Source organism: Nesoenas mayeri (assembly GCF_963082525.1).
Source record: "Nesoenas mayeri genome assembly, chromosome: 5".
NCBI lineage: Eukaryota > Metazoa > Chordata > Aves > Columbiformes > Columbidae > Nesoenas > Nesoenas mayeri.
In genome coordinates, this window is record NC_137548.1 from 41,419,377 (window position 1) to 41,447,302 (window position 27,926).

Here is a 27,926-nt window from a genome sequence, read left to right on the forward strand (position 1 = left end):
TGCTGCATGGCCCTCAACAGCGAGCGCTTCGGTTTCCTCGTGGGGAGAACCGTTAGAGTCACGTTAAAATGCGGCGTCTTCCAGGGGGTGCTGCAGCACGTGAACCGCGACCGGAGCCTCCTCCTGCGGACAGGTTGAGGCCCTCTGGCGGGCGGGGCCGGGCCGGGCCGGGCCCGCCTCAGCGTGTGTGAGGGCGGCGGGAGGGGCAGCCCAGCCCGCGAGCCGGGGCGCTGACCCACGGATGGCGTGGGCGGCCCGCTGCGACTCCAGGGCGCCCGCGGGTGCTTCCCGGGAGCCAGAGTGGGGGTGAATGAAACATGCCCATGGAGTTAGCAGCACCTGCCCGTAGCCTCAGCTGTGGGACTGTGTAGGTGTTGCAGCCCTGAGTCCCACATCTTACAGAAACACTCTTCTGTAGAGTGAAATCTGTCACTGAAAATAACGTCTTTGTTGAATTGTTTTTCCCTAGTTGATAGTACTACCCAGTCTTATGGTCTCATTTTGTTCTGCAAATGATAAGCTTTTACCCCAAACAATGGAACTTGATGTCCATCATGTTGGTTGGTTTGTTTGTTTTTTCTCTTTCCCTCTTTTCAGTGAAGAACTTGGAAACTGGCAGAAGCACTCGAGGAGTAAAGGTGTTCTTTGACCATGAAATAGTCAATGGTGAGGCTTTTCATACCACATTGTGGGGCACAGGGGTCATGCCCGCTCTTCTTTCAGCATTTTGAATCCAGATTTTGGTCACTGCTGAATTTTTTGGTTACACATCTTTCTTCTAAAATCCTTTCTCTTAAAACTAGTAGGAATTAGAATGTTGTGTAAATCACACAACTTTTGTTCCCCAGTTATCTATCTGTGGAATAATAAAAATTCCCTGTTTTGTGAAGGTCTTGTGATTGTGCTGCTTTAAAGCTTATTATTTAAATAATGAATGAAGTCCAATAAGGCCACTGATGAAAGCAAACACTCTGAAGGTAATCAGTTGAGTTAAGTGTGCCTCCTGTTTATGTCTTGGAGGCAAGTTACATTCATTGTTTATGTTCTTACATAAGCAAGACTTTTACTAATGGACTCTGCTGGGAGATTAAATTGCTTAAAGTTCTAGTTAACTTGATTTTGCTTTTACTGACACAGACAAAAGCACCTCTATTAAATAGTCTCTTTAGCTGAGCCCCTTTCTGTCATTCACCAGTGATAAGCATATGGGGTAGTGCAGGAATAGTTACAGTTGTACAGTCCTAAAATTACATTTGGCCCTTTGAAGGCAACTGCAAGGCTGATGTGACCCCCAGTGAAAATAAGTTTGACACGCCCAGGGTAGTATATAAAGGCCCTGTGCTTTTCCATTGGCATCTGCTTTGCTTTGGGGATAAGGCTCAAAGTGGTGAGGGGGAAATAGCTAGAAGGCAGCTTTTGGACTTACCAAGTGATTAACTGACTCCATCCTGCCTTTTTCATTGTGCATACTTTACTGTATATGTAATAGTCCATAAAGTAATCAGTTGTGGTTTGGTACTGACTTTAGGTTTGGTGGGATGCTAAGTCATTAGTCTTGTTTAAATGCTAGAGTTCTGAAACACCTTATCTAGGCTGTTGATGTAAGTTATTTTATATGGAATTGTATTTCAGAGTGAATTTTAAATTGTTTAAATTATACTTTGAGTTCAATTTCTTTTTTTTTTAATGTATGGCCATGTCCTATCATGTTGCTATCAGTTATGGTTCTTTTTTGAGAGACAGCAAGTGTCAGAAAGTTGCTTGTCAGCACTACAGTATAATTTGGGTTTTTTTAATTGCAGTGGAGTTGCTAGATGAACTGGATTCAGGGAAAGGAACAGCACGGCTCTCTGAGTATGTTGAAATGTTTCTTTCATGGTATGAGAAGGGGTGGGATGCACTTGCTAGGGAAGTCACAGCTTACATTTAGTATAATACTGATGTTAGACTCAGCTGTACCAAGTTTGTATTTCTTTGCTCTAAAGAGGTGAGCCAGGTGCTGAGTAGAAATCTTCAGCTGTGTAAAAGGTTCTTTCAGGCTATTGCTTTCCATTTCCCTCTGTTGCTTTTTGCCCTTTTTTTTTTTTTTTTTTTTTCTTCTCCTCCTTCACACAAGTGTTCTTAGGTAGAATAATTTGCTTGGTTTGTTTCCTTGTCAGCTGCTTGTTTCAGGGGCCATTTCCCATGAGCATGTCGTCTGTGGTGGAACAGTTTCAGGACAATTGCACTGGGAAGGTTAGGTTTATACAGATGCTCTCAAAACATAGATAAATGTGACTTTGAGAAGCTGGTAAAAATATGTTTCAAACATATTTTGAATGGCTTTGCTTTAAGTCTTCTTACATTTGAATAGTTTAGTCTTAAGAGAAGTAGGAATGAAGTGTTGTCTACTTAACAGTCCTTGAAATATCCTTAAAAAGCACACAGAATTGGGATTACCAGCAGTCTTGTTCCTTGCTGCTGTCTTGTCTTCTTTCTCCTTGTTAAGTAAGCCTATGTTCACATGTACATGAATATGCTCACCTCAATAACAGATTCCTGTGTTAATACTTTAAATATACAATTTTAATATGAGATTCTTCAGCTACATATAAAGGCTGACCAGAAAGGTTTTTCGATGTTCTGTTGAGATAGAGAGGTATATGATTGGAGCTCTGTAATCATAACGGGATGGTTTTATATCAGTATAAGGAAATTTATACTAAGTAGTTATATTTTGCAGTGAAGTATTCTTGACCTCAGACTGTCCTGTCATAGAAATTGTCTTACTTGTGACATCTTTCGGTCCTGAGAAACTATCATTTTATATTATTTAAGAACTTGTATTTGATTACAATGGATATAACTGTTTTACATATTGGTAAATGTCATGGAGGCACCTCAGAAATCAATTTAGGCAGGTGATAAGCTCCAAACAGACTTTATTCTAACCAGAACTATTTAGCAAAGAAAACCACTTAGAAACTGGGTTTATCCAGAATTATTCAGCACTCCAGCAACATTTAATAAATTGCAGGTTCAATAAACCAGATGGAGATATTATTACTGTTCGACCACCCAAGAACAATGATCCACACTGTGTGTACACCCACTTGCACAAAGAAGAGGCCTCTTTCATTCAAGGATACCCAAAAGAAATAGTCACTTGCCTGACAGGAGCAAGGGCTCACTCAAGGATGTATCCAGAAGAAAATCACTCACCAAGGAGAAGGTGAGAGCACTCAGTCCTGGGAAGCCTCCTTAGATGGTGTCCCAATCTGAGGGGAGGTGTCTCTTCACAGACGTGCTGCTCCAAGAAGACCACTCAAATGGGAACTTTGGCAGGGATGTTGTTCTATAGCCTGGTCAGATCTGGCTGTAGTCTCTACAAGCATAGTCCAGAAGCTTTTCTGGGGCTGGGCACCTCCTTGGCTGAGGACCCTGCCTGTTAACCTGAAGGTCCTGCACCTCCTGCTCCCTCAGGCAGGGGAGGTGAATGTGAGGAGTCACTGTGCACCGTGGGTGTGGGCGTAGTGATGTGACTGACCAAGGTGTGGGAGGTCAGGCACAGTGGCGCACAAAAGGTGCTAAAGAGCCATCCATTGCTGTCTTGAAGACTCTGGATCTCGTTGGGATGTGTGCAACTGCCACAGTGAACTTGTAAAATTGCCTTCCAATTACAGTTCTAACTAATGGATCAAATAACCATTCAGTGTAAAGACTTAAATATTTAAATTATGTGGTTCTTGTGCTCAGCTCAGGTGCTTCATTCCTTGTACTTTGAACTCTTTCTTCCCTTGAAACCATTGCTGAGCTTTACAGTGAACATCTGTTCAGGTTCTGCTTTCACCTTTAAGAATAAATGTGAAATTTTATATGAAATAAAGGTCCTTTTGTGCAAAACAAGCTTATTGTTGGGTAGTTTCAAGATCTGCTGGGAACCGTGAACAGTGGATTGGGAAGTTGCTTTGTGTGCAGCAGTTTATTGCCCGGATGCAGGTACATGTCATTGGATAAAATAATTTTCTTTATTAAAATGTTTGTGCTGATGGAATATGTAATGTTTTTACTTCTGTGTTATGTATGGTTACCTTGCTCATGCAGGTGCACTTCAGCTGTTGAAGGGAACAAACAAGCAGACTCAGGACCAGCAGATTGTGGACCGTGGAGTTCTCCTTGTGTTTCCCTAGAAAGTCTGTTCAGAGACACAAATAGCTTAAAATACTCCCTCTCAGGTAATGTGGATATTAGTCAAGGAATGTAGTTAGTTTGTCTTTGTGAGACAAAGTCTTTCCCAGAGGTTATGATCTCTTGATTTGTCTGTAGCAGAGCAGGATGTACACTGAAAGAACAGTGGTCACAGAAGGGTAGGTACAGAGCTTGTTATCTTCAGATAACCCTACAGATAGGTTCACAACTTCAGAAGGAAACTCATCTGCTTTCCAGAGTGTATCATCTTGTAGCTCTCATCAATGCTAAAAGTAGCTGAGCAGCATGACTGATCTTTTGGAGAAAGCAAAGTGCTTCCACCAGTGAGCATTCTTCTCTGGTGATTGCTTTAATCTTACACTTATTCCTGATGTGTACATAGCACGATCAGAGCTCAGTAAGGCTATGGTGGTTTGGTTCTATGCTGGCTGTCACGTGCTTGCATTAATTTGGTTCTGTGGTTCCTGCTGTAAACACATACACAGGTACAGATCTAAAATGGGATCAGCTCATTCAGCTCTTGGAGCTGTGACCAGAGTGCAAGACCTGTGCAGGCTAACAGAAGGTTATCTGCATTTACCCGAGTAGTGGGGGAGAAAATGAGCACAGGCTGATGTGATCTGGGAGGGCCTTTAAAAATTTGTTCTTATGATCAGCTGACTTATTATTTTAGAGTTTAGAAGTCCTTACGTTGTCATGGATGCATATTATTAACATTTGTGTCTTACCTAAAGAGAAGGGAGAATCTTTTAAGAGAACCCTTATTTACCTGTTCATTAGACGTTGTTAAGCAGGTTTTAAAAATTATAAAGCTGGTGTTAAAAATATTAAAATCTGGCTTAAATTCTCTTTGCCCCCTTGATCACTTAAGTTGTCTGTGTTCTGTGGTGTCACTGGCTGTTAGTTTTGTCTTTTTACTTTCTTGGACAAGCCTGGAAATTAGGGGGCTTTTTTTAATTGATGTAATTTTTTTTTAAACAGAAATATTTTAATTTCCTTTATACACCATAACACTGCAACTCACTTTCCAACAGACAGTTTTTCTGTCAAAAACCATAATTTTGGCTCATGCTCTAGACTGTACACATCCAAATCAGACCATTCCGTGATTTGGATGTGTTCAGGAAGTAAAGAGGCAAGAAGTAAACCAAAAAAGCAGTGTGATTGTACAACTAGAATATGTACATTGTGCAAATTTTGAGTAGTGGGAGCATCTAATGAGGTGGGGTTTTTTCTTCCTTTTAGAGGAGAAGAAAGGGGAGACCGTGGAATACATAGTTGTTGATTGTCTCCAGCAGAAATTTGGTCCAGCAGTAAGTACTACTGAAAGCTCTTATGCAGTATATATGACTTCTAAGCCTGTTCTATTCTGACTGTCAGTAGATCCATTAGGTGACAAGATTGTTAGCACTGATTCCTGACATCTTACACTGGAAATCACTTTTGCAGACTGTAGTAAATTTTGACTAATAGGTGGTAAATGACTTCTTTAAGCCAAGTAGAAATATGGTATCTCTGGTGGCATTAAAAGATATTTGAAGTGTGCATACACACAGGGAAGAATGCAGTGCATGTGAGTTTGCAGCAGATAGATGCGAAGCTGCATCGGTGTGTATTGGCTGCCATTTTCAGACTGTAGTACCAGTAACTGAGCTGAAGGGTCAGTATCACTATTTAGTGAACAATTACTTTGTTTAGGAAGGGAATAACATGAAGATTTGTTGGCATTTGGAGAATAAATTGATTGTGTTTTGGAGGTGTTTGGAGCCCCGGACATGTTTGGACCTTTTAATCTTAAATAATTTATAACAACATAAGCAATTTGGTAGAAAGGTTTTGTTTCACAACTTAGAGCCAGTGATCGTATTGGGGCCAGTTCTGTTGAATCTCTTTATCAATGATCTGGATGAAGGGATTGAGTGTACCCTTCATAAGTTTGCAGATGACACCAAGTTGGGTGGGAGTGTTGATTTGCTGAAGGGTAGGAAGGCCATACAGAGGGATCTGGACCAGCTGGATTGTTGGGCTGAGGCCAATTATATGAGGTTCAACAAGGCCAGGTGCTAGGTCCTGCACTTGGTTCATAACAACCCCAGGCAGTGCTACAGACTTGGGGAAGAGTGGCTGGAAAGCTGCCTGGCAGAGAGGGATCTGGGAGTGTTGGTTGACAGCCGGCTGAATATGAGCCAGCAGTTGTGCCCAGGTGGCCAGAAAGGCCAATGCTGTCCTGGCTTGTATCAGGAATAGTGTGGCCAACAGGACTAGAGAAATGATTGTGCCACTGTTCTCAGCACTGGTGAGGCTGCACCTTGAATCCTGCGTTCAGTTTTGGGCCCCCTGTCATAAGAAGAACATTGAAATACTAGAGAGAGTGCAGAGGAGGGTGATGAAGCTGGTGAGGGGGTCTGGAGCACAAGTCTATGAGAAGTGGTTGAAGGAACTGCAGCTGTTTAGCCTGGAGAAAAGGAGGCTGAGGGGAGACCTTACTGCTGTGTACAACTACCTGAAAGGAGGTTGTAACATAGAGGGTGTTGGTCTCTTCTCCCAAGTAGCAAGTGATAGGGCAAGAGGAAATGGCCTCAAGTTGCACCATGGGAGGTTTAGATGGGATGTTAGGAAAAAATTCTTCACGGAAAGGGTTGTCAGGCATTGAAACAGGCTGCCAAGGGAAGTGATGGAGTTACCATCCCTGAAGGTGTTTAAAAGGCATTTAGACAAGGATCTTAGGGACATGGTTTAGTGCTAGAGTTAGGTTAGGTTATGGTTGGACTTGATGATCCTGAGGGTCTCTTCCAACTGAAATGATTCTATGATTAAATTTAGTGCTATTTTTTAGATCCTGAATTAGACCAGCAATACTGTAGGTCCTCCATTCCGTTTTGTTTTGCAGTAACATCAGTTGTGATTTGGACTCTTATTATGGTAAATCTGTTGCACATAGAGAAGAAAAAGCTCTTCCCCACAGGAAGGAATCTTAATTCCTTACAGAGGAATCTTAAGTGTTCCTTGAAAAAAAAAAAAGCTCTTTTTAAAAAAATTTGTTTGTCTTCTACTCTTGTGTTACATGCACACTACAGGTTGCTTTATCTTAATTGTCTGAAAACTTTTTCTGTCTGAGAGTAGAAGGTTTTTCTTTTATACTTATAAAATAAGTTCTCCTTTTTAACTAAAAGGAACATTTTCTTTAAGTGATCTTAAGGAAGTTCCTAAAACCTACTTAGGAGAATTTCCTGGGAGGAGATCAAGGGAGTCTGTATTCTTTAGTTACCTGTAATCTCTGCTGAATTAATCATTGATATTTCTGGTTGCAGAATTTCCAGCTGTTGTACTGTAACTGGACTGATACTGTGTCTGTTTCTCTTGGATCACTAATATATCTGAGAATCATTATGGTTTTGATCAGTATTTATGTTTTTAAATATGGATCATGATGAGAAAAATTGCAGTTTTACTATTTGTCCCTCTGCCCATCATTCTCTGGCACTATTTATTTTATCCCTATTTTTTTCATTAGGTGCTACAGCTAAAACAGCAGTGTGTTGTCAGTGTAGCAGGAGAAGGTGTTAATTTGAGTCGTTATGGAAAACTTTCATGGCTTGAGGTAAGAGGCAGATATTTTCCAAAATGTGCCACTAAACAGAGGCGTAACTGGAAACATTTGGGGATTATCCCATGTTTAAGACTGGCTCATGTAACTGTTTTGGTAAGGGGAATGATTTTCTTCAAGACAAGTCATGTATTTCATAGAAGACCTGTTATGGGAAGAATTATGCCATTATAAGGCAATACAATAATAACTCTAACTTGTATGTAATATCTACATATGTATATAGCAATGTAACATATTTGGTTAGCCATCTTTGTATACTTGTATACAGGTAAAAAGAGGTGCATTGTACTAGTACAGCTGTTACCTATTGAAAAACTGCAAGACCTAATCACAATTTAAATTTAATGGAAGGAGTAAAATCTATCTAAAGATGATGCAGTATCTTAATTAGCTCTGATATTAACAGCATCTGAAAAGGAAGGGAGAATAGCTTAATGTTTTCGCTCAAAATCAGTTTAAGTAGGTTTAAAAGTGAAGGTATTTATCCAAAGCAAAACTTGTGGTAGAGTTCATACTTCAAACTTACTCGTGCAGAAGTAGTGCCCAGAAAATGTTTGCTTTGGTATGGCTAAATTGCTTTCAAATAGCAGCTTTTGTTAAACCATTATGAAACTGAAAATAGGCAAAACATGAATTTTATATCCTGTTTGAAATCCTGGGATGGAAAACTACGTCCTTTATTTTTTGGGGAGTAGTCTTTAACAATTAAAGGAATGTCATGGGAACAAGAATTTTGTTGGAAGTAGTTGGTTAGAAGTATCACCATAAGAGGTAAGGAATTTATTTTAAGTACTGTGCATAGGGTTTGCTTTTGATATGCCTCAAAATGCTGTATTTAACTCTGTCTAGTAAACTACTGGGTCATTCTTTCTAATTACTGTGAGAGTCTCTGAGCATCCCTGGAAAAAACAAAACTTGTTTATGAATTAGTGGTAAGGAAACTAAACCTGCTCTCCACAACATAAGCCTGTACATAGGAGATAGTGGTTTGTGAGTGACAGTGCACACTCTCCTACTTTCAGATCCTCTGTTCTTCTGTCCATCACTCCTTTTCTCTGCAACTGAATTTGTTGTAGGTGGCAACAAGGAGCTGTATTTTTCTATTTGATATCTTCCTTCTGGGACCTCAGGCTTTCAAAAATGGATTGCAAATGGTACTGGAAGATAAAAACATCTTGAAGGTAAGGGTACAGGATATGTGAGGACATTAGTGGTGGCAGAGGTCATATAGCTGCACCAGAAAGTTGCAGTTGGACGCAAGTTTGACAGCTCTTTCTTGCCTCAGGTCATGCATGACTGCCGCTGGATCTCAGACTGCCTCTTTCACCAGTACAGTGTCCTCCTCTTCAATGTCTTTGATACACAGGTACCCTTCAAATATTCTGGATGAGAACAGAAGTTTCAACAAGAGAAATTTCAGCCTTGTTCAGGGCATTCTCTCAGAGAAGGTTTAACATCACTAGAATGTGACAGTTGTTGAACCATGGAAATCTAGTGGTTTTGTTCTAGCTTAGAACAACTAGCAGGCAAGGCTGATAGTGTTATTTAGAGTCTTGGGTGGACTTATTTTAAAAGGGTAGTTAATATCTGATATTAGCAGCATGTATAATTTTTTTTTTTGTTTAGTGGTGGTGGTGGTGTTGTGGATTTTTTTTAAGGTGTATTAGCTGGTCTTGGTCAAACTTGGCACAACCTGAAGCTGCAGTGACTTAAACAGGAGCCAGGTTGGCCTGTGCTTTATATTATTTGTTTTGTTTTGTTTTTTACCCCTTTCATGAGTATAGAAGCAAATTCAGGCTACAGGTATCCAGCACTGCAAAGCACCTGCTAATAAAAGCAGTGGTGGAAATGATAGAACAGGCCAGATTATTACAAAAGATCTGGTTTTGCTGCTGCTGGCCCTGGTAGTTTTGGTAGTTAGTGTTGCATGACTAACAGGAGAATTAGAGCCTTTTGAGAGAGAAGAAAATTACATCATGTCTATAATATTTCATAGTGGGCATGCATACGTTATGCATAGTTAACGTATGATTTGTCCTTGGCTGTATACTGGCTTTTCATGCCATACGTACGACTGTCTATAGTAACTCTTCAAAGCCCTAGCCTGGGCTACCTAGTAAGCTTTACAAAGCAGAGGTTTCTCTCTGTCCTTTTCTCATCTTAGTTTGGCCTTTCACTCCTAAAAATATGTTAATCCATTACAGGTGAAATACTAGTCAGTGTCATTGTTAAGTCTTGACTGCACTAAAAAGGTGGGGTTGAAAATTCCCACCAGTGCTCCCAACTGTGCTGGCTAGAACAGCTAACTGGTGCAGTGGAAATTACCAGAACTATCCACAATTGCATTCATTGTTCTGTTGTCTTGGTATGAACTGACATGACTGCTTTCCTTGCACTGATATGTCTCTAGGCTTAGATTCAATTACTTTGATTTGTTGGATGGAACACTATTTCTAATGTAACTAAGCTAGAGAAGTATCCTGGTTTTGGCAACCCTGTAGTGTACCTGATACTGTGGAATTGAACTGTCTCGTCTTTTACTCTGTACTGCTGGAGCAAATAACTCGGAGATTCCTCTGAGCAAACTGTCGTGGATGCTTTTTGTGAAGCACTTCTTAGAGACAGCTTCTCAGTGTGGTTAATATTGGAACAGGCTGTGTGAGACTCTACTTAAAAACACAGCAATGGAATGAAGAACTCTGGGTTAGAGGGGGTTCTGCCTGCACAATTTGAAAAATTTGTCTGTGGTTTTTGCCAGTTGCTTTAACTGTTTATTCCTTGCAATAAGTAACCTAATATAATTAACACAACATGCAAAGGCAGTGAAAGGTTTCTGATGTTCACTGACTCTCTTCCCCATTGATGTTCTTACAGTACTTAAGCATCACCTGTTGAAATGTTTGTGGAAGTCTGATTCTCCTGTTGCCCATTTGACTGCCTTTGGGTGTGTATGTGTGTCCCTGTTGGGCTGTAGCAGCCTAAAAAGCTGCATGGTGAGCCAGCAGCTGGCTGTTGTCAGTTCTTATGGCCCTAACTTTGCCTTCTGGGACACTTCTGCACTGCATTATGAGGCTAGAGCATGCTCACACTCTGAAATTACTGCCTGTTGTAAAATGTTGTTGGTTGCATATCTGTGTACTATCAAAGGAAATAATACTATTCTTCCTAGAGGTGTGTGCTGAAATAATAAGGAAAATTTGATAGCTTGAGATTTTCTATAAGGCAGAGGCTTAATCATAAAAGGTACAAGTGAGGAAGCCACTGTTGCTGTCTGGTTCCATAGATTGATGCACATATGCTACTCTTTAGCATGTTGTAGTTTTTCTGTCCTTGAAGCCAAGCTATTAGCATGCAATGGCTTTGAACAAAGATTTTCAGAGTGAAAGCTGAAACATTATATTAATTGTGGGTGAATTTTTTCTATAACCCTGTTCATTCAGATTAGACTTCTTATGAACATTGATCACAAAGATGCTTTCATTTTTGTTTAAATATTTTAAGTTTTTTTCTCTCCTTGTTTGGAAAGCATTGAAGTCTTTTACTAGAAACTCTCTCTCTCTAACCATCTAGAAGGATGGAATATATTTCCATAGATTTTGATAATCATCTTATTTTGAGTTTGAATAAAAGTAACTGATTGCCTGAGGAGGTCTTTCCCAAGATTTCTCTTCATTTGCATTTGGCCACTTGAGAATGAAAAGCTGGAGAAAAGTTTTAGTGGTCAGAAGTACAATACAAAGGACTGCTCAGTGATGGAAACTTCTCTACCTGGTGATTTGTGCTTACAATCCAGTGAAGCTCAGCCTCACCTGGGTCTTGTCCATTTTCTTCTCATCAGTTTGAATTGTTGCAGTTTCTTTCTCCAGGTATGTTTCCTGCCACTTTTCAGCTGGTGGTTGTAGACTTCTTTGGACTTCAACAATGTAGTAATAGTCAGCCTAGCAGAAATATAGGCAGTCCTGGATTCTCTGTCCTATCACAGAGCATAGGAGGTCTCGCATTTCTTTGGGCAGTCCAAGATTGCTTGTTCTACTTGTGGTGCTCTGACATTGTGCATTTTCTTCACAATACCTTCATGCAATCTTTTATTCCTTGGAAATTCAGTAAATGGATTGGCTTAGCTCTTTCTTCTGGTAGACTTAGCAAATACATGGCTTCTTTCCCAGAGAAGGCAGCAATTAGCTATTTAGATGATGCCTTAGAGGCAGCTTTATTCACTAATAAATCGTACCAGCTTGTTTGCCTTTGCTATTGGACAGGAAGATATTTTTATTATTATTTTTTTTACCCCCACAAAGACTTTATAGATAAGTTAGGAATGGGGGTTTGGTCTTGGAATTTACCCTCACTGTAAGAGGCCAGAAGAGGTCACTGTTGCAGGGGCTGAGCTGGTGCTGCCAGGCACTACATGGTCTGGTCTTAGCACATGGGCAGCGTGTGGTAGAACAGCTCAAACAGTGGCTTCAGGTGTAACCCTTGCAGTGAAACTGGGCTGCCCTGTAAGCTCATAGTTTGGTTGGTGGGATTGTGGATGCTTGTGTTGTCTCAAGGTTTTTCAGGAGACCATAGTAAGGAGCAAAGGGCTGTGATGTCAATGGGGGCTTCTGAGTAGGTGAGGAAGCCTGAAGGGTAGGTTGTTCTAACAACAGACTCAGTCTCAGATTTTGAGTGTGGGTGAGGGCTTTTTGTTTTTCTTCTCCATTCCCCTGAATTCTCTTCCAGGCTTCCTTTTTCCTTTGTCTTCTCTCTGTGCCTGTTGCAACAGTCTTACTTGTCTTTGTGTTTGCTATTTAGCAGCAAGAGTCAGGGCTATTCCTTCTCTTACTGCAAAAGGGTAAAAGGGTGGAAACCAGGATGAGAAGCAAGCAAATGCTATGCCATGCAGTTACTGCTGGAGGCTGTTGTCTGCTTCCCTTCTGGTTCTGTCTGCTGTCTATGATTAATGTTACTGGCAAAATCAGGTTTTAGACAAAAGGTTTTGAACAACTTAAATATTCTGTCATCCTGTTTTCCTTATATTGCATCACTATTTTGGGTTTGGGATAAAAAGCAAAACCATAAGTATCCTGGGGAAGTATCACTGTATGTTTACTCTCTCCTGATATTGCTCCTAAACACCTGCTGCCTGGAGATGAGTACTGGGCTAGGAGCCCTAGACTAATACAACATGTAACTTATAAGTCATTCTTCAAATTTAATTTATACTTTAACTTAACAGCTTTAAAGAGTCAGATTACTAGCTCTGCAACTGCATGCAGTCAAAATGAGGATTGATTTGTTTGCAGCATACTTGTAATATGCGTCCCTGCTGTCCAACCTCCACATTGTTTGCCCTGGTTAATGGATGCTAGTCATGGCATATTTATCCCTTCCATCGCAGGTTGCTGATGCTCTGCAGTTCTCAATGGCAACAGGCGGCTTCCTTCCGCACCGTGTCTGCACGTTACATGAATGCTTGGTGCAGCACTTGAAGATACCTTCCAAATGGGGTGCCATCATGAAGTGCACGCAGCAGATGGCTTCAGTGAGTGATTCAGTGAGGTACCTTTTGAAGACTCAGTTGTGAGCTGTGCTTTGCCTGTCTTGAGATGTTTCTAACTTTTTTTTTTTAAGAGCATGGTGCTATGCAGTGGTCAAATTGCTATAGTTAAAGACATTTTGTAACACTGACTTGAGAGATGGATGTAAGCTTTAGTTGGCATCAGGGCTTATGCTGATGTTTCCTAATAGCTCATTTGAAATTGAGGTTTTGAAGAAGCACAAAGCTTGTACAATAGAGGATATATATAACTTGGGTAAAAAAATGTTCCGGATATCTTAATATATTTGACTAATTCTTAAACCTAGTTCCAACAGAACAAGTTTGTTAAAATGAATCCTGAAACAAGTAGGGAAAGAGGAAACTTTTACTGCCAGCACTATTAGAATGAAAAAATTAGTGTGTCAATTTTCTTCTTACTTGTGCAGTTCAACAGCATTTGCCAAATCATTATTCTCTATTGTCCTTGTTTTGGTTAATCTTTCATATGAGGACAAGCAAGGGAAAACTTAATGAGCCAGGAGCTCCTAAGACTTGGGGAACATAAGCTTGAAAAATAGAATAGAATGGAAGAGATTGTTTCAGTTGGAAGGGACCTACAATGATCATCTACTCCAGCTGCCTGACCACTTCAGGGCTGACTGAAAGCTAAAGCATGGTCCCAAATGCCTGTGAACACTGACAGGCTTGGGGCATCAACCACCTCTCTAGGAAGCCTTTTCCAGTGTTTGACCACCCTCTCTGTAAAGAAATGCTTCCTGATGTCCAGGCTAAACATTCTCTGGTGCAGCTCTCAACATTCCCACATGTCCTGTCACTGGATACCAGGGGTCAGAACTCAGCACCTCCCTCCCTGCTTCCTCTCTTCCTGAAGCTGGAGAGCACCATGAGATCTCCTCTAAGCCTCCTTTTCCCCAAACTAGACAAGCCCAAAGTCCTCAGCTGCTCCTTCCAGGCCATTCCTTCCAGCCCCATTACCAGCGTTGTTGCCATACTCTGGATACATTTGAGAACCTTCAAATTCTTGAATTGTGGGGCCTAGAACTGTACATGGTACTCGAGGTGAGGCTGCACCAAGGCTGAATACACCAGGATAATCACCTCTTCTGACCAGCTGGTTCTGCTGTGTTTGATGCACCTCAGGATGTGGTCTGCCCTCTGGGCTGCCAGGGCTCACTGCTGACTCCTAGAGAGTGCTGCAGACCAGCCTCCCCAGATCCCTTCCTGTAGGGCTGCTCTCCAGCCACTCCTCTCCCCATTTATACTTGTGCCTGCTGGTACTCCGTCCTAGGTGCACAATCTGGCATTTGGACTTGTAAATTTCATCCCATTAATTATAGCCCAGCGGTCCAATCTATCCTTCTGCAAGGCATCTTGTCCCTCAAGAGAGTCAACAGCACTTCCCTGTATGGTATCATAATCAGACTTGCTAATGGTGCATTTGATTCCTGCATCCGGATTGTTGATAAATACAAGGTGTTTCAAAAAGATGGACCAGTTGCGGAGACAGTGATTTCAAATTGGGTCGATCTTTTTGAAACACTGTGTTATACTCAGCAGAACTGGCCCTTGAATTGAACTCTGAGGAACGCCACTGGTGACTGGTCACCAGCCAATTGTAGCCCAATTCACTACAGTTCTTTGAGCTCTGCCCTTCAGCCAGTTCTTCACCCAGCGCCCCGTTAAGCTGCTCACCCCTGTCAGACAGCTTGTTCAGAAGGGTGCTGTGAGGGACAGTATCAGCAGCCTTACTAAAATCCAGAAAAAACACATCCATTGCCTTCCCTTCATCCACTAGGTGGGTGACCTTACAGAAGGATACCAAATTACTTAAATAGTATATAGATAAGCTAGTGCCAGTTCTGGCATCTTTTTGCTGTATTTTTAATCACCTGACCTTGCTTTTTTGGGTGGGTGGTGGAAAAGACTTCCAAAGAAGCTACTAACTATGGAAACTAGATACTTAAGGAGACCTCACTGTATAGATAGGATTTCTTTACTGAGCAGAGTGTTCTTTCCTACCAGAGTGTTTTTTCTTCTTTTATACTGGTCTTGTAACTTCCTGAGTAAATCTGGGTGGTTTTGCACTGCCTATTCATAGACTTATAATCTTTATTGAAAATCTCGATTAAATGTTTTTTGACATTGCTATAATAGCTACTCAGTGAAACCTCTAATTTGAACACAGCTTTATTTTTATATAAGTTTTTGAATTCTAATAGCGTCTCTCAAAATTTCAATTTAGAGAATTCAGTATGGCAAATCTAAGCCAAATGACAAGATGCCTTCCTTAGTTTGCCAAACCAAATCCTCCTATTGGTCTGAAGACTAGAAGTGGAAAATGACTGTGTATCAGAGTGACCCACTCTGTAGTGCCAGTTTTGCTCAGGGTATCATGGTCATGCTGCTTAACTGGGGCTTATTTTCACATTTTTTCTGGTTCTAGTTGTAATGGCTGAAGGTGTTGCTATCCCCAGATGCTTCCCCAGCTCCTTTGATGGGATTGTGGGGTTTTTTTAAAATTTTCTTCAGATCTTTCTGCTCAGCCCTTAGGAATCCAACCTACCTAGTTTCAGGAGTGGGTGAGAGAAAACCTAGTATTAAATGCTGGCATACGCCTGTGTTTGGTTTTGTTTTGTTGTTGTTCTCCACTTCTTTTGTTTTTAAAGAGTCAATCCCTCCTCCCAAACTCCATCTTCGCTAATATCCACAGGCTTGTACATAGGTGGCCTTAGAAGCTGCAAGCAGTCAGTGGCACTGAAAATAGAGATCAGTATCGGGAGATATGTTGTAAACTGCAGAAGAATGTAATGAAAAGCTTTGTTATAATTTTTGTTTCGTAAGTAACTGTTTTCATTTGCATTGGAATACACAGGAGAATCCTGACATGTGGTTCTTGAGACCTTTTCCAGCTTCTCTACTTGAAGCACTTGCTCTGAAGGCGATGTACCTGCTACTGCTCCACTCGTCTCTAATGGATAGCTTGATGTCTGACCTAACAGCTGTAGTACATGACTATTTAAATGTTTACCGGACTGGGTCTGGAGATCACCTTGGGAGCACAAAGGTAGGTATCTCCTTGCTTCTTTATCTGGTTAGAGATTTGATATAAGGCTCTGATGGATAAACTCTGGAGAACCTAGGTACAGCAGCTTCCTTTTCTGCAACTGTACACCCAACTTTGTCACATACCTTGTTTCTTGTGTGCAGCAGCAGAAGTAGTGGTGCCTCTATCTCCCTTAGCTGCATTTTGTGTTAGTCTATTAGCACAAATCCACCTTGAGTTAGTATTGTGAATGCTGAGCTGCAGCTGTACAGTCACAGGCACGTGTGCCTTCTGCTCACTGACCTGAGGCTGAGAACCTCTGGGCTCAACAGGGGCTGTGTATGTGTGAGGGCATGGAGAGGGACCAGCAGTTGGGAGGTGTTGGTACCTGGAGTTGACAAAGTTGCTTTATTTTGCTACAAGCATTTACCCCCCAAATCTTGTTCTATTTTTTTCCTGTCATCTTTACTGCTGAGCTGTCTGATCATACTATCTGTTTCTGAGAAATGTTGTCTTTTGTTGGCCAAAGATTTTTATTTCTGTAAAAATGTTTCTGAGTTATCTTGTCTGCCTAATTTATTCTCACCTGTGCTATCTAAAAAAACACTTTTCATCTTTGGTTACACAGAACCAGTAGTACTGCATGCGCAGATACATTGGAGTGGCTCTTGTATGGTGTGGATACTTCTATAATTCCTTGTTAATTTTTAAAGTGGGAGAAAAGGAGATTTTTGGATAAGGAGCTTGACTTCCTGCACTAATGGACAAAACAAGTCCACACAAACCAAACAAGCAGTGGTACTGGTGTGGTCTTTTTCTGTCTTCTCAATGAAATAGTCTTAGGAGGGTTTGCAATAACTTTGTAAGATCTTTCTGGTATTAAATTCAAGTGAAAAGTAAATGGTCAAACATCCTCATTCATCACAAAGAAACTGAATTAGCATGATTAAATCCTGTCACTGCATCAGTTTTGCAGCTGTAAAAGCCCTGAAATATTTATTAGGAAAAAAGAATGCAGGTCTCTCTTAATGGAAAAACTTGTCTTTTTCTTTGCCCTGGTTTAACAAAGCACTCAAACACAGACTTGAATCCTTTGAGAATTACCTCAGGGCTCAGAGCAGTAAATCCCATTATTGAAGATTTAGAAGGAGATTAGTTTAGATAACCACAAGAGGTCACAGTGGCTTCACAGATGGAAGAGGTAATAGCTGAAAAACTTTTCTTTGTAGAGGAGAACTGTCAAAAAAAGAAGGTTGATCATAGTTCATGGAAAAAAATGAACTTGACATCTGAATTTCCAATGTGAAATGTGTGCAAATGTAGGTAAAACACAAGGGAAAATAAGTCTTTTTAAGTGAAAAAGAGTACAAATTCTGGTTTGCATTGGGCTATTTGTAGATTTATTTTTTTTTTAAGCGGTACTCATGTCACTGAAGCCAATACTTTTATAAATCATTTATTCAAAAAAAAGCCAAGGAATTAATCTGATCCTGTGCATTTCACATGACACTTTAAAGGTCTATTTAGTATCACATCTGAGAATCATACGTCTTGCGGTTGCTTTAGAAATCTTGTAGTATGGATAAGTAAAAGTTTTGACCTTTGTTTCACTGTTGTTAATTTTCTCTTGTTTTCTTGTTTTTATATCTTGCAAGAAGATCATACAAATGAAAGTTTCTTCTACTTTAGATAAAATGTGCTTGCCAGACATAGGTAAACTTCAAATACGGAGTTTGGTTTAGTTAAATCTGGTCTGTTATTTCAGTTTCTAAAAGTAAAGTAAATGAAGTTAATACTTTGCAAGTTGAGGAGTGCAGCTAAGTCTGATTTATGGGAAAATAAAAAACACAAACCACAAAACCTCCTCACCCAAAAAAAATCCACAAGAAAAACACACCTCCCCCCCAAAAAAAACCCTCAAAACCAATCAACCAACCAAAACCAGGAAAAAAAAACAAAAAAAAAAAACAAAAAACAACCCCACAACAACACCACCACAACTTTGCTTGTGCAGCTTCTAGATTTTTCTGGCTAAGTCTGTATTAATTCTTTGAATCAAGAAGTCTTTATTCAGATTTGATTCTCAGGATGAAGTAATAGTGAGGATACTTAGGCTCCATATTCATTCTAGTGAATTTTCATGGATTTTCATTTATCCATCGCTAAGTTCTGTGTTATGCCTTCTGCGCACTTTGTGAAGCTACAGTTGAAAATTACCTGGAAAATGCTTTTGTTGGACTATTTACTTTTTACAGCTGCAGTTTACACTTGTGGTCCCCGTTGGAGCCTTGGTCAACAGCAGTCTGGTACAATGGGCTTGACTTCATCTTGGAGCCAGTCTCCAACAACAGCAATGCTGAAGTCCCTGTGCTTGATGACTTTATTCTCCAGACATGGTCTGGTGCAATTCCAAGACTACGTCAGCAGAAGTAATCGATCTCCTTGGATTCTGAAGTAAATACCCATGCCGGGGAATCATTTAGGAAACCTAAAGTATGTTATCTGCTATGCCTGCTCCATGCCAGAGGACTGGAAGACAGGCCTCTGCTGAAGCAGGACTGCTGCAAAGCCAAAGATAATATAGGCTCCGGGGCCATAAAGATACCTTGCACTTCTTCAGCTTTGATGTTGGTAGGTGGACATAATTCCTGAGTGAACAGGAACCATCTGTGGTACATCAAACCTTTACTTGAAAGTTTGCAGGCACTTGGAGAAGATGACCAGATCTGGAAATTAACTTCTATCACTCCAGGTAAGGAATCCTCTTCTGGGCCATTCTCTGTTCCATTTTAGTTCTTGCATTGTACACTCTGAACAGAATCACCAGGTCTTCAGCCTTTTGATACAGTTAGTTATTATAATATGCCTTCTGTTTTGCCTCTGGGCTACAAAGGTGTTTGAATATGTTGTACCTGACTAGAACAATGAACAGAGTTGTGCTTCCTTGACCTGCTCCTGTTTTCTCTGATCTTACTGAGTGACATCATGTCACACAGAATAATGCTGTTTTACCTTCTGCCATTCACCCAAATTTGACACTCCCATGGAAACTATACTTGCAAAACAAGTACACAGATACAGACACGGTTTCAATCATGAGGTGTCATTAAAAATTAAGTACTGAAGGTGGATGAAGTACAGAGCGGAGCCACATTCCTTCCTTTTTCCAGCTGTCATATGTTGAATCTCAGCTCCTGGATCAGGGTTTACAACATTGAACTTCAGTTTGGACTAGCATGGGAGCATCCTTCTAATCTTCCCTGCGTCACTGTGACGTCTGGAAGTTCATCATGCCAATGTTTTTTGTGTGTAATAACAATAGCGAGATATACTTAGTGAGAGAGATGTTTTGGCTTTACAGTCTGAGGTTGCCTGTAAATTGAATAATGCTGAGTAATGACCAGTAATATTGAATGATGACTACTGAGGCAGTTACCTACTCTCTCCTCCTCCTGTTGGATCAGAGGCTTCAGCCTCTGGGAGCAGATCTCAACCAGACCCTGTGTTGTTTTTTCTTCCTCTTGGAAACAGCAGCATGGAAAAGTGAAAATGCATAATCGTGGAATAAAAGCCAAGCCTGTTCCCTTGTCCTTATGAATCACTGCATCCACTGAGAGCTGAGGAAAGACAAGTGTGAATAAGACTGATAAATGTAATTGTTACCACCCTTCCTTGGGCTCTGTATGCCCAGTCTCTGCAGTCAGTTTTTCACATGCATCTCTTGTTCCTCAGTGAGAAGTTTCTGTGTGCTCTCTCAGGCCTTTGTTAGTGGCAGAATACAAGAATCACTTTCTGGCTAAATGCACAACTCCTGCTAGGGTCACATCATCCTTGTGGCCTTCAGCATGCTCAGGAGCACTTGATTTCAGACTTACGCATAAGTGCATGTACCTGTATCCAGTTTTGCCTTGTTTCTCAAACATGCTTGACTGGTGCGGGTTTTGTTTTGTTCCAGCTTATTTTGACAGAAGCTTGTACTTTCCCTTAAGTTTTCGTAAATAATTTGATAGGGACAAAGCCATAGGTTATCAGAGGTCATCCATAAACTGATAGAAATTGAGATTAATGACAGTTTATTGCTTTCACAACAATAAACTGGTAAGAGCAAAGCAAGCAGCAGTTATGTATTTTGTGCAAATATTATGTTTGAGTCTCTTTGACTTGGATGCCATAATTCTCGTGAGCAATTGCAGCAGTCACTGGCAGTAATCCTGGTTTCACCTGAGGTTTGAGCCATCTTTTCTTTCCCTTGATCTTCAAGATGTTTTGCTAGAAATGGCAAAGGAACTGAGTCCTTATGGTTAGCCAGTGGGCAGCCCTTCCAGTAAGACTTCTACCTTGCTTCTGGACAGCCAAACACATTATTTTGTCACTTAATTGTTTCAGCAGTAACAGAAAAGGTACTGAGGAGCTGGCCCATGAGCTGGTATGCCAGGTAGGAGACATGATGCCAAGGTGGCAGGATGCAACTCACTGGATCACAGCTTCTTTCAAAAAGGGTTGTGGAAAAGATGGGTGTCATGCACCCTGGCAGTTGCCAGCAACAGTAAGTATTGCCACTGGTCCACTGGTCCACAGCACCCAAAAACTGTAATGCAACACCCTTTCTGATGTAGTCCTGGGAAAAGAGAATGAAGAGGAAAACGGAAGTGGTGGGGTTTTTTGGTGTTTGGTTTGTTTGTTTGTTTTTTTTTTTTAATAAAAACAAAGGCATCCTGACAGTTTTGGAAATGTATGTTGACACTTTCTGTGTTTTCTTGTGTCATCACCTGCAAGTAGTAGTAGAGTCTTTGTACAGTAGACACTCCATCCTAAGCAACTGACTCTCCACAAACCAAATACACAACAGCAACCTCTGATCCCCAGCCCTTCATTATCAAAATCCACAGCTTCCCTCTTCAGCATCTTTCTCAAACTGATAATCTTCCTTACCACTAAGGGGAGATCACAGACTTCCCACCCTGAAGGTCTCTGCAGTTTCCTGCATTTTCAGCATAACTGTCTGCCAGGAGTAATTGTTCTTCTTGTGGATGCAAACATCAAGTACAATGGGGTTTTGTGCCTCTGTAGCTCCGTCTCTAGAAAAGAGCTAGTAGAGAAGCTGTATGTACTGTGTTTTTAATTCACCTTGTAGGTTCATATTGTGTGGTGTTAGGTGCTTGGAAATGCAACTGCATTCTGATGTTTAGAAGTTAGATTCAGAGAAGCAAAGGCAGCCTGAGAACCCATCACTGTAAAGAAGCAAATGTTCTCCTAGAAGTGCAGTGCTTTGTCATTTAAGGAGTGTTAGCTCACAAGCAGAGCTGTGGTACCATAGGGGAGTTCCACACCCCTGCGCAACAGTATTTATTTCCCAGTGCACTTAGGGTAAAGCTGCAGTAGTGTGCTGGGTTTGGCTGGGATAGTTAATTTTCAGAGGAAACTGGGAGGGGACATGGCCAGGACAGCTGACCCAAACTAGCCAAAGGGATATTTGATACCATATGATGTCAAGCTCAGTATATAAATTGGGGAAGGGAACTGCCGGTTGGGAGAGGGCTGGACTTTGGTTTTCTGTGTGGTGAGTAGTGTATCCCTCGCTTTTTATACGTTTTTTGTATTGCTTGTCTCTTCCCTTTGCTGTCCTGTTAAACTATTTTCACACCAACCCATGAGTTTTACCTTTTCCCCACGCCCATTCTCCTTGCCATCCCACTGGGGGCAGGGAGGAGTAAGTGAGCAGCCATGTGGTCCTGGCTGCCAGCTGGGGCTAAACTATGACAAGTAGATAAAGTGCAGTGCAGTCTGTAACACCAGATAACACGTTCATGACTCATGATGGCATAAACTCTGTTCTCTGTCTAAATATAATTGCATGCCTGAGCCAGACAATTTCCTTATTGGCAGGTGAATTGGGACTGCACACAATGCATATTAATCATTATGAACATACAGCCTGAATTTTCATGTAACTTGGCTTTAAGTGGTTTAGGGTGTGGGTTACAACTAACTGTAGGATACTGTAGCAGGTAGGAAGCTGGATGTAAATTCTTCTGGCTAAACAGAGTTGAAAGTAGGGTGTTTTAAAGCAAGTGCTTGCTCTGGTTGGTTGGTTGGTTGGTTGTTTCCCCCCCAATAATCCCATCTGAATTATTTAGCCTTCCTCTGGATCTGTGCAAACTTCTAGACGTAGGTTGTGTGAGGCGAGTCTTCCTTTTACAAAAGCCATGGTAACTCTTTTCCAGTGCATCACATCTGCTTATGCACTCATTCTGTCCTTAATATTTCTACCAGTTTGTTCCTACAGACACCTGACTGTTGCTTTCTGTATCCTTCCCAGGACCTTCTTTATAAACATTTACTATCTTCTAATCCCCAAGTATCAAGGCAGGTTTTAAACAAGATGCTGTAGGTACTAGTTCAGCTTTTTCACCTTCCACTGTTCAGGAACTGTGGGTGAAATCCACCTTGCTGTTTGTATTTCAGGTATCGCTATTAACTGTTTATGGGACAATCTGAAACAGGTTCTGGGTACATAATGAATGTTTTTGGTATTGGAATCTCCACTTTTTTTAGTGCTGAATGTAGAGGAGAAAATGTGGTTTTTACTGTGCTGCTTTTGTATTCTGATCATCACTTGGCCCTGCAGCATGTTTGACATTTTGTGCTCCTCTCATGTTTAAAGAAATGTTTTTATTAGTTCTGTTATATTTTTGTTAAATATTAATAATGTTATTCTGGCCTGCCCGGTGTTTTTTCCTGTGAGTTCAACCTTACTGTTTCCTTCACTAGGATGTCACTTTGCTTTCCTGAAGGGTTCTTACTTCATGGTCTCCATCACCTGACCTGTAGTCCTGCCAGTTTCCTTTCACTCTTTTGCTGTTAGGTAATGCTTACTCTGTGCTGCTTGTGCATTGTCTTGAAGTTGTCTCTATGCTACCTGCACAGGATTGAATTTGCTTGGCTGCCTCTTACTGCTTTTTAATCAAGCTTCCTTATTTGTGTAATTCCCCTTTCTACAGCTGAATGCAACTGTGGATTTTTTTGTTGTTGTTTCTATAAAGATGGTGAGCACTGCAGTCCTTGTTAAGGAGCAGATCCTTAAATGTAATGTTTTGAACAGTGACACATGCACTGTTCAGGTCCAAAACAAGGAGTGTGTCTCCTTTCATGTACTTCCCTAAGCAGGTGTTTCATTGATTTGCTAATTATGTTGGCTTTTTCCACATAAGGGTTGGGGTTTGTTGTTGTTTGGTTTGTGGTTGGTTTGTTTGTTGGGTTTTTTTTTGTTTGGTTGGTTTGGTATTTTTACCCATAGGATAGAATACCATGAGTTTAAATGAAAAGCTGGGAAAGCTGCCTTTGCAGTGGCTCCTAAAAGAAAATGTGAACTGGTTATGCCTCTTTTGAACATAACAACAGCAATGTCAGAGTGCAGAAGGTTTTTGAGGACACATCTAAATCCCATATGTGAAGATATTACTTAAACCTTTAAGCTGTTCATAATAAAGAAGTAAACAATAAATACAAGTCTAATATTTTTCCCTTTGGGTTGCTTTTGAAAGAAAGAGTGGGGGGGGGACTTTTTTCCCCTGATGTATAATTTGTGTAAGCAGGTAGCTGATGCATTCCATACACCTAATGATATGATTGTTCTGTTGTTACATTGGCTAATTACAGAAGGAGCTCTTATCTGGTACTAACAAAAGTAGAGCATATGTATGCATATGTATTGTTTTGATTTCTTTTCTGTGTCTTTTCTTTTCTCCTTATCAGCCCATTTGCATGGAGCTACCAGAGGAGCTGCGTCAGCTGGCAGACATCCAGAAGCTGCGAAGGGAGAAAGCAATAAAGGAGTACAGAATGAATGAGGATGGTCTTTTGATCAGACCAGCCATGGAATTAAAAGAGAGAGATGATCTTCAGAAGGATGGAAACTACAGAGATGATGGAGATTGCTTTTGCACAAATAAAGTGGTGTCTCAAATTACACCCTTTTTTAATGAAGGTGTACTTTTGTCCAGAAAAGCTTGAAAATCAAAAGCAAGTGGTAAATCTGTGGAAGAATCTTCAACTGCCCTCAAGATGGCTGTATGAATCTAATTCCTGGTAAAGGTGACTTGGTGAGCTTAGACTGGGTATTGAAGATATCCAAATGAAAAAAGAGGCTATTCCCCATGCAAAAGTATCAAACAAAAGCTCCTTTCTTTACAATGACAGGTAAACCATTGTTGAATGGAAATAATGATGGCCTTTCTTTTGAAGGAAATTCCTTCTGTGCCTGGCTGTTGTTCTTGAGGTCTGATTTTGAGGTCTTTTTTTTTTTTTTTTTTTCCTCTTCAAGAGCTATTTTTTATTTTAAAACAGTGACTTTCTTTCTCGCTTTGTTACCAGACCAATGTCTGAAATTGTATTGGTTCTCTTGTTAGCTGTTGCAGGCATGTAAAACTCTCATCCAATCCAGATATGTAAACAGGGGAGCTTATAAGATGCGTGTTCACTGAGATTAGAAAGAGTTTGCTTGGAAAAATTAAAATACCTTCTGGCCAACCCACATGGGCTTGGCTTATATACAGATAAATCTCTTGGCATAGCTACACAACAGTGTTTCGTAGGAGAAACAGATCACACTCTACTGAACCACCATGCTGGCAAAACCAGCAAAGAGGTGTGCTAATAAAAAGGACTTTTCTGCCAAGTCAGAGTTATTTTAGACTGAGAAAAGAGGTTTCCTGCACAGCACCATTGTTTGCCAGCACTACTGTATCAAACTTGTGTAGATGATGCTGTAACACTGGTGTGGTGTGTGTATATAGACAAGTGTGTATAAAGGGGGCAGGGGAGAAGCAGTTAAATTAGTTTAAAAGAAGAAGAGTTAAAATTAATTTAAAGGCAGTTTAAATTAGTTCAAAAGACAAAAAAAAATTCTCCTCCCTGCCAAGCAAAATAAAATATAAAGACAAAACCAGATTATTTCCAGTATACTTGCTGTGGCTGGTATTTAATAAAAATAAAGCTCCTCTAATGGATCGTACTATTCTACTCCATGTCACTGTCCCAATCCAACTGCAGCCCAGGAACCATCTGGGTGCACATGGTTTAATGGCAATGGTGCCAGGCTGCAAGAGTCATGATGTCTGCATTTGAGCACCTACCAACTCCTGTTGGAGCTGAGTTTCTTTGGATGTAAATGGGTCTGACTATATGTTTATGAGGTATCTGTGTGTTTATTCTAAATATTGCTGGGGGGAGTCTGTGTTGTTTGGGAGATTGTTGGTGGTTTTTTTTCCTCTTCACAAAGAGTAGCTCAGCAGTTTTTAAACAGGTCTCTTGTTTATAGATAGGATTTGCTTACTTCTGGGAGTGGCAGAAAAACTTGCAAGGCTTGGTCTTCATCAGTACTTACTTTTTTTAAAATCCTTAAAAGTATTCTGTAATTAAACTGTATAGTTCTTTTGTCTTGGTTCACTTTAGAAAAATAAAACAGGTTTGGAACAAGTTTGTCTTACAACTTTTAATTTGGAAATTGAGTCTATTTCATTTGGTCTGCTGGGAGTTGCTGGCAGTGGACTCTCCACCACTGGAGCTCTTGTCATTTCATCTGGAACAAAATTCTTCCAAGCAGTGGTGAGTTCTCACAAATCAGTGAGGGTGTAACATGGAACGTGCAGCTCTTTGGAACCGAGACAGTTCAGGAGCACATACATTATACTTCCACAATTGACATCATCTGGGTTTATCCAGTCCCATTAGGAGAGAGCAAATGGCAAAAAGGAGGATGGGAGGAGGGGGAAGTGTGATATGAAGGCATCAAGTCTGGGACATAACGGAGCGGCCTGGAACATCTCTCTGTAGGATACAAACTAAATGTGAAAGGCACCCTGCTCAGTGAGAGACTGAGCTACATTCTTGACCTCTCCTAAGATGTAAATATCTGGAACTGTATGATGATGGAATAAGGACTTCCAGACAGGAACTCCACAGTGTAACTACACCTGTGCCACTATATTGCTTTAAGTAACAAAACCTTTCCGCGTAAACACGGCAGCAGCTTTTCCCTGTTCTCTTTTGGGAACAGCAGGAGATTGGGAGTCATCACTCCTTCACACACAAGATTGAAAATGACGATGTTCTTAAAGGACAAAAGTTTTGGTGTTGGCTTTTGGGATGTTTTTAGGTGATTAATAAGACCTTGTCATGCTGCTCAGTGCTAGCACTAAGTTTGGTAATAATGTGACAAAATCATGTGCATTTCTTAACAGTATAATTGCTGGTTGTAGCTGGGGGTTAAGTACTATAACTTGTGACGGACAACTCTTGTGATGTTTTACTTGAGCAGTAGCAATGGTGTGATTTTTATTTCCTAGTATCCCGGGTGCCTATTGTGTGCCAGGATGACACAGAGCTTAGTCATCAAGTACAAATTTATATCTCCAGGCAGTAAGTGCTCTGGAGTAATCACTGATTTAATGATTTACTGTAAATGTACTATTTATAGGTTGTAGAAGATGTAGCAGAGTATCCTCACAATTAACCTTGCGGCCCACTTTGTCCCGAGCTCCCGTGATGCAATTCTTAATGCAAGACGGAGGGAATGTGGTAAAACGCACGTAGCTCCCTCAAGTCCCCGCGTTGTGCCCCCGTTGCCGTTAACCGTGACGCCGCCCGGTCCCAGCGCCATCTGCACCTCCGCGCTCCAGCCAGTGGCGGGGCCGGCCCTCCTCCCGCTCGCTTCTGCCCGTTTTGAAGGGAAGCCTCGCCGCGCTGCGGGGCGCGGGCCCCAGGTCCCTGCCCGTCCCGCCCCGCCCCGCTCCGCTCCGGCCCGGGCGGCTGCCGGGTCCCCCGGGCCTGGGAGAGGCCCCACCGCCCTTCCGGCGGCTCAAGGGCGAGAGTGTGTCACTTCCGGTACACATCCGCCTCCCCGCGCAAGCACCGCGAGATCCCACCCCGCCTCACGCGAGACTCGATAACTCACCCGGCCGCTTCGGCCGAGTCCCTTCGGCAATTTCCGTCACTGCCAGACTCTACCAATCGGTCGCCGGAGCGCATCGATGGGAGCGGGCCCCCCGAGGGTTGCGTGTGCGGACGGTGGCCGCGGTGTGGGCGCGGGGGCCGTGCGGCGGCTGTGGGAACGCCGGCGGGGCGGCGGGCCCGAGGCGCGGGACCGGGGTGGCGGGGTGGTATGCGGGGCTCGATTGTTCAGGCCTGGCCATGGCGCCTCTCCTCCCCCCCGCCATGGCTCCCCGTGTCCCTGCTCCTCTCCTCTCAGTGAGCGAAAGTGGCCGCCGCCGCCGTCCCAGCGCCAGCAGCCGCCGCCTCCTCCTCAGCAGCAGCGCGGGCGCCATCTTGGCGAGGCAGGAGCCGAGAGCGCCCCGCGGCAGGAGACAGGCAGCGCCAGCCCCGGCAACGCGGGACGAGAGGCCGGGTGGAGCGAACGGGGGAGCGAGCCCAGGAGACACCCCCAGCCCCCTGCCGCCGCGGCCACCGGGCCGCAGCCGGGCCCGCTACCCAGGTGAGCCACCGCGGTGACCGAGCAAGGACACGCCGGGCCGGGGCTACGAGAG

At 41.9% G+C, this 27,926-nt stretch overlaps 2 protein-coding genes across 4 annotated transcripts in view; both read left to right on the forward strand.

Annotated features, from left to right (window-relative positions):
• Nucleotides 1-6: 6 nt before the first annotated feature.
• On the forward strand, nt 7-27,878 carry EXD1 (exonuclease 3'-5' domain containing 1; the record flags this gene model as incomplete). Its single annotated transcript, XM_080345263.1, is given in 14 exon segments — nt 7-133; nt 598-666; nt 1,803-1,854; nt 4,084-4,214; nt 5,434-5,501; nt 7,703-7,789; nt 8,875-8,979; nt 9,084-9,164; nt 13,179-13,322; nt 16,213-16,404; nt 24,139-24,378; nt 24,380-24,412; nt 27,293-27,439; nt 27,690-27,878. Coding segments are annotated over 14 exon segments (1,665 nt in total).
• INO80 (INO80 complex ATPase subunit) overlaps nt 27,169-27,926 on the forward strand; it is a 69,013-nt gene continuing 68,255 nt past the window's right edge. For all 3 annotated transcript variants that reach the window (XM_080345801.1, XM_080345800.1, XM_080345802.1), the window contains exon 1: nt 27,169-27,874. The gene's annotated coding sequence lies outside the window, so the exon portion shown is untranslated. The remainder of the gene's footprint in view (nt 27,875-27,926) is intronic.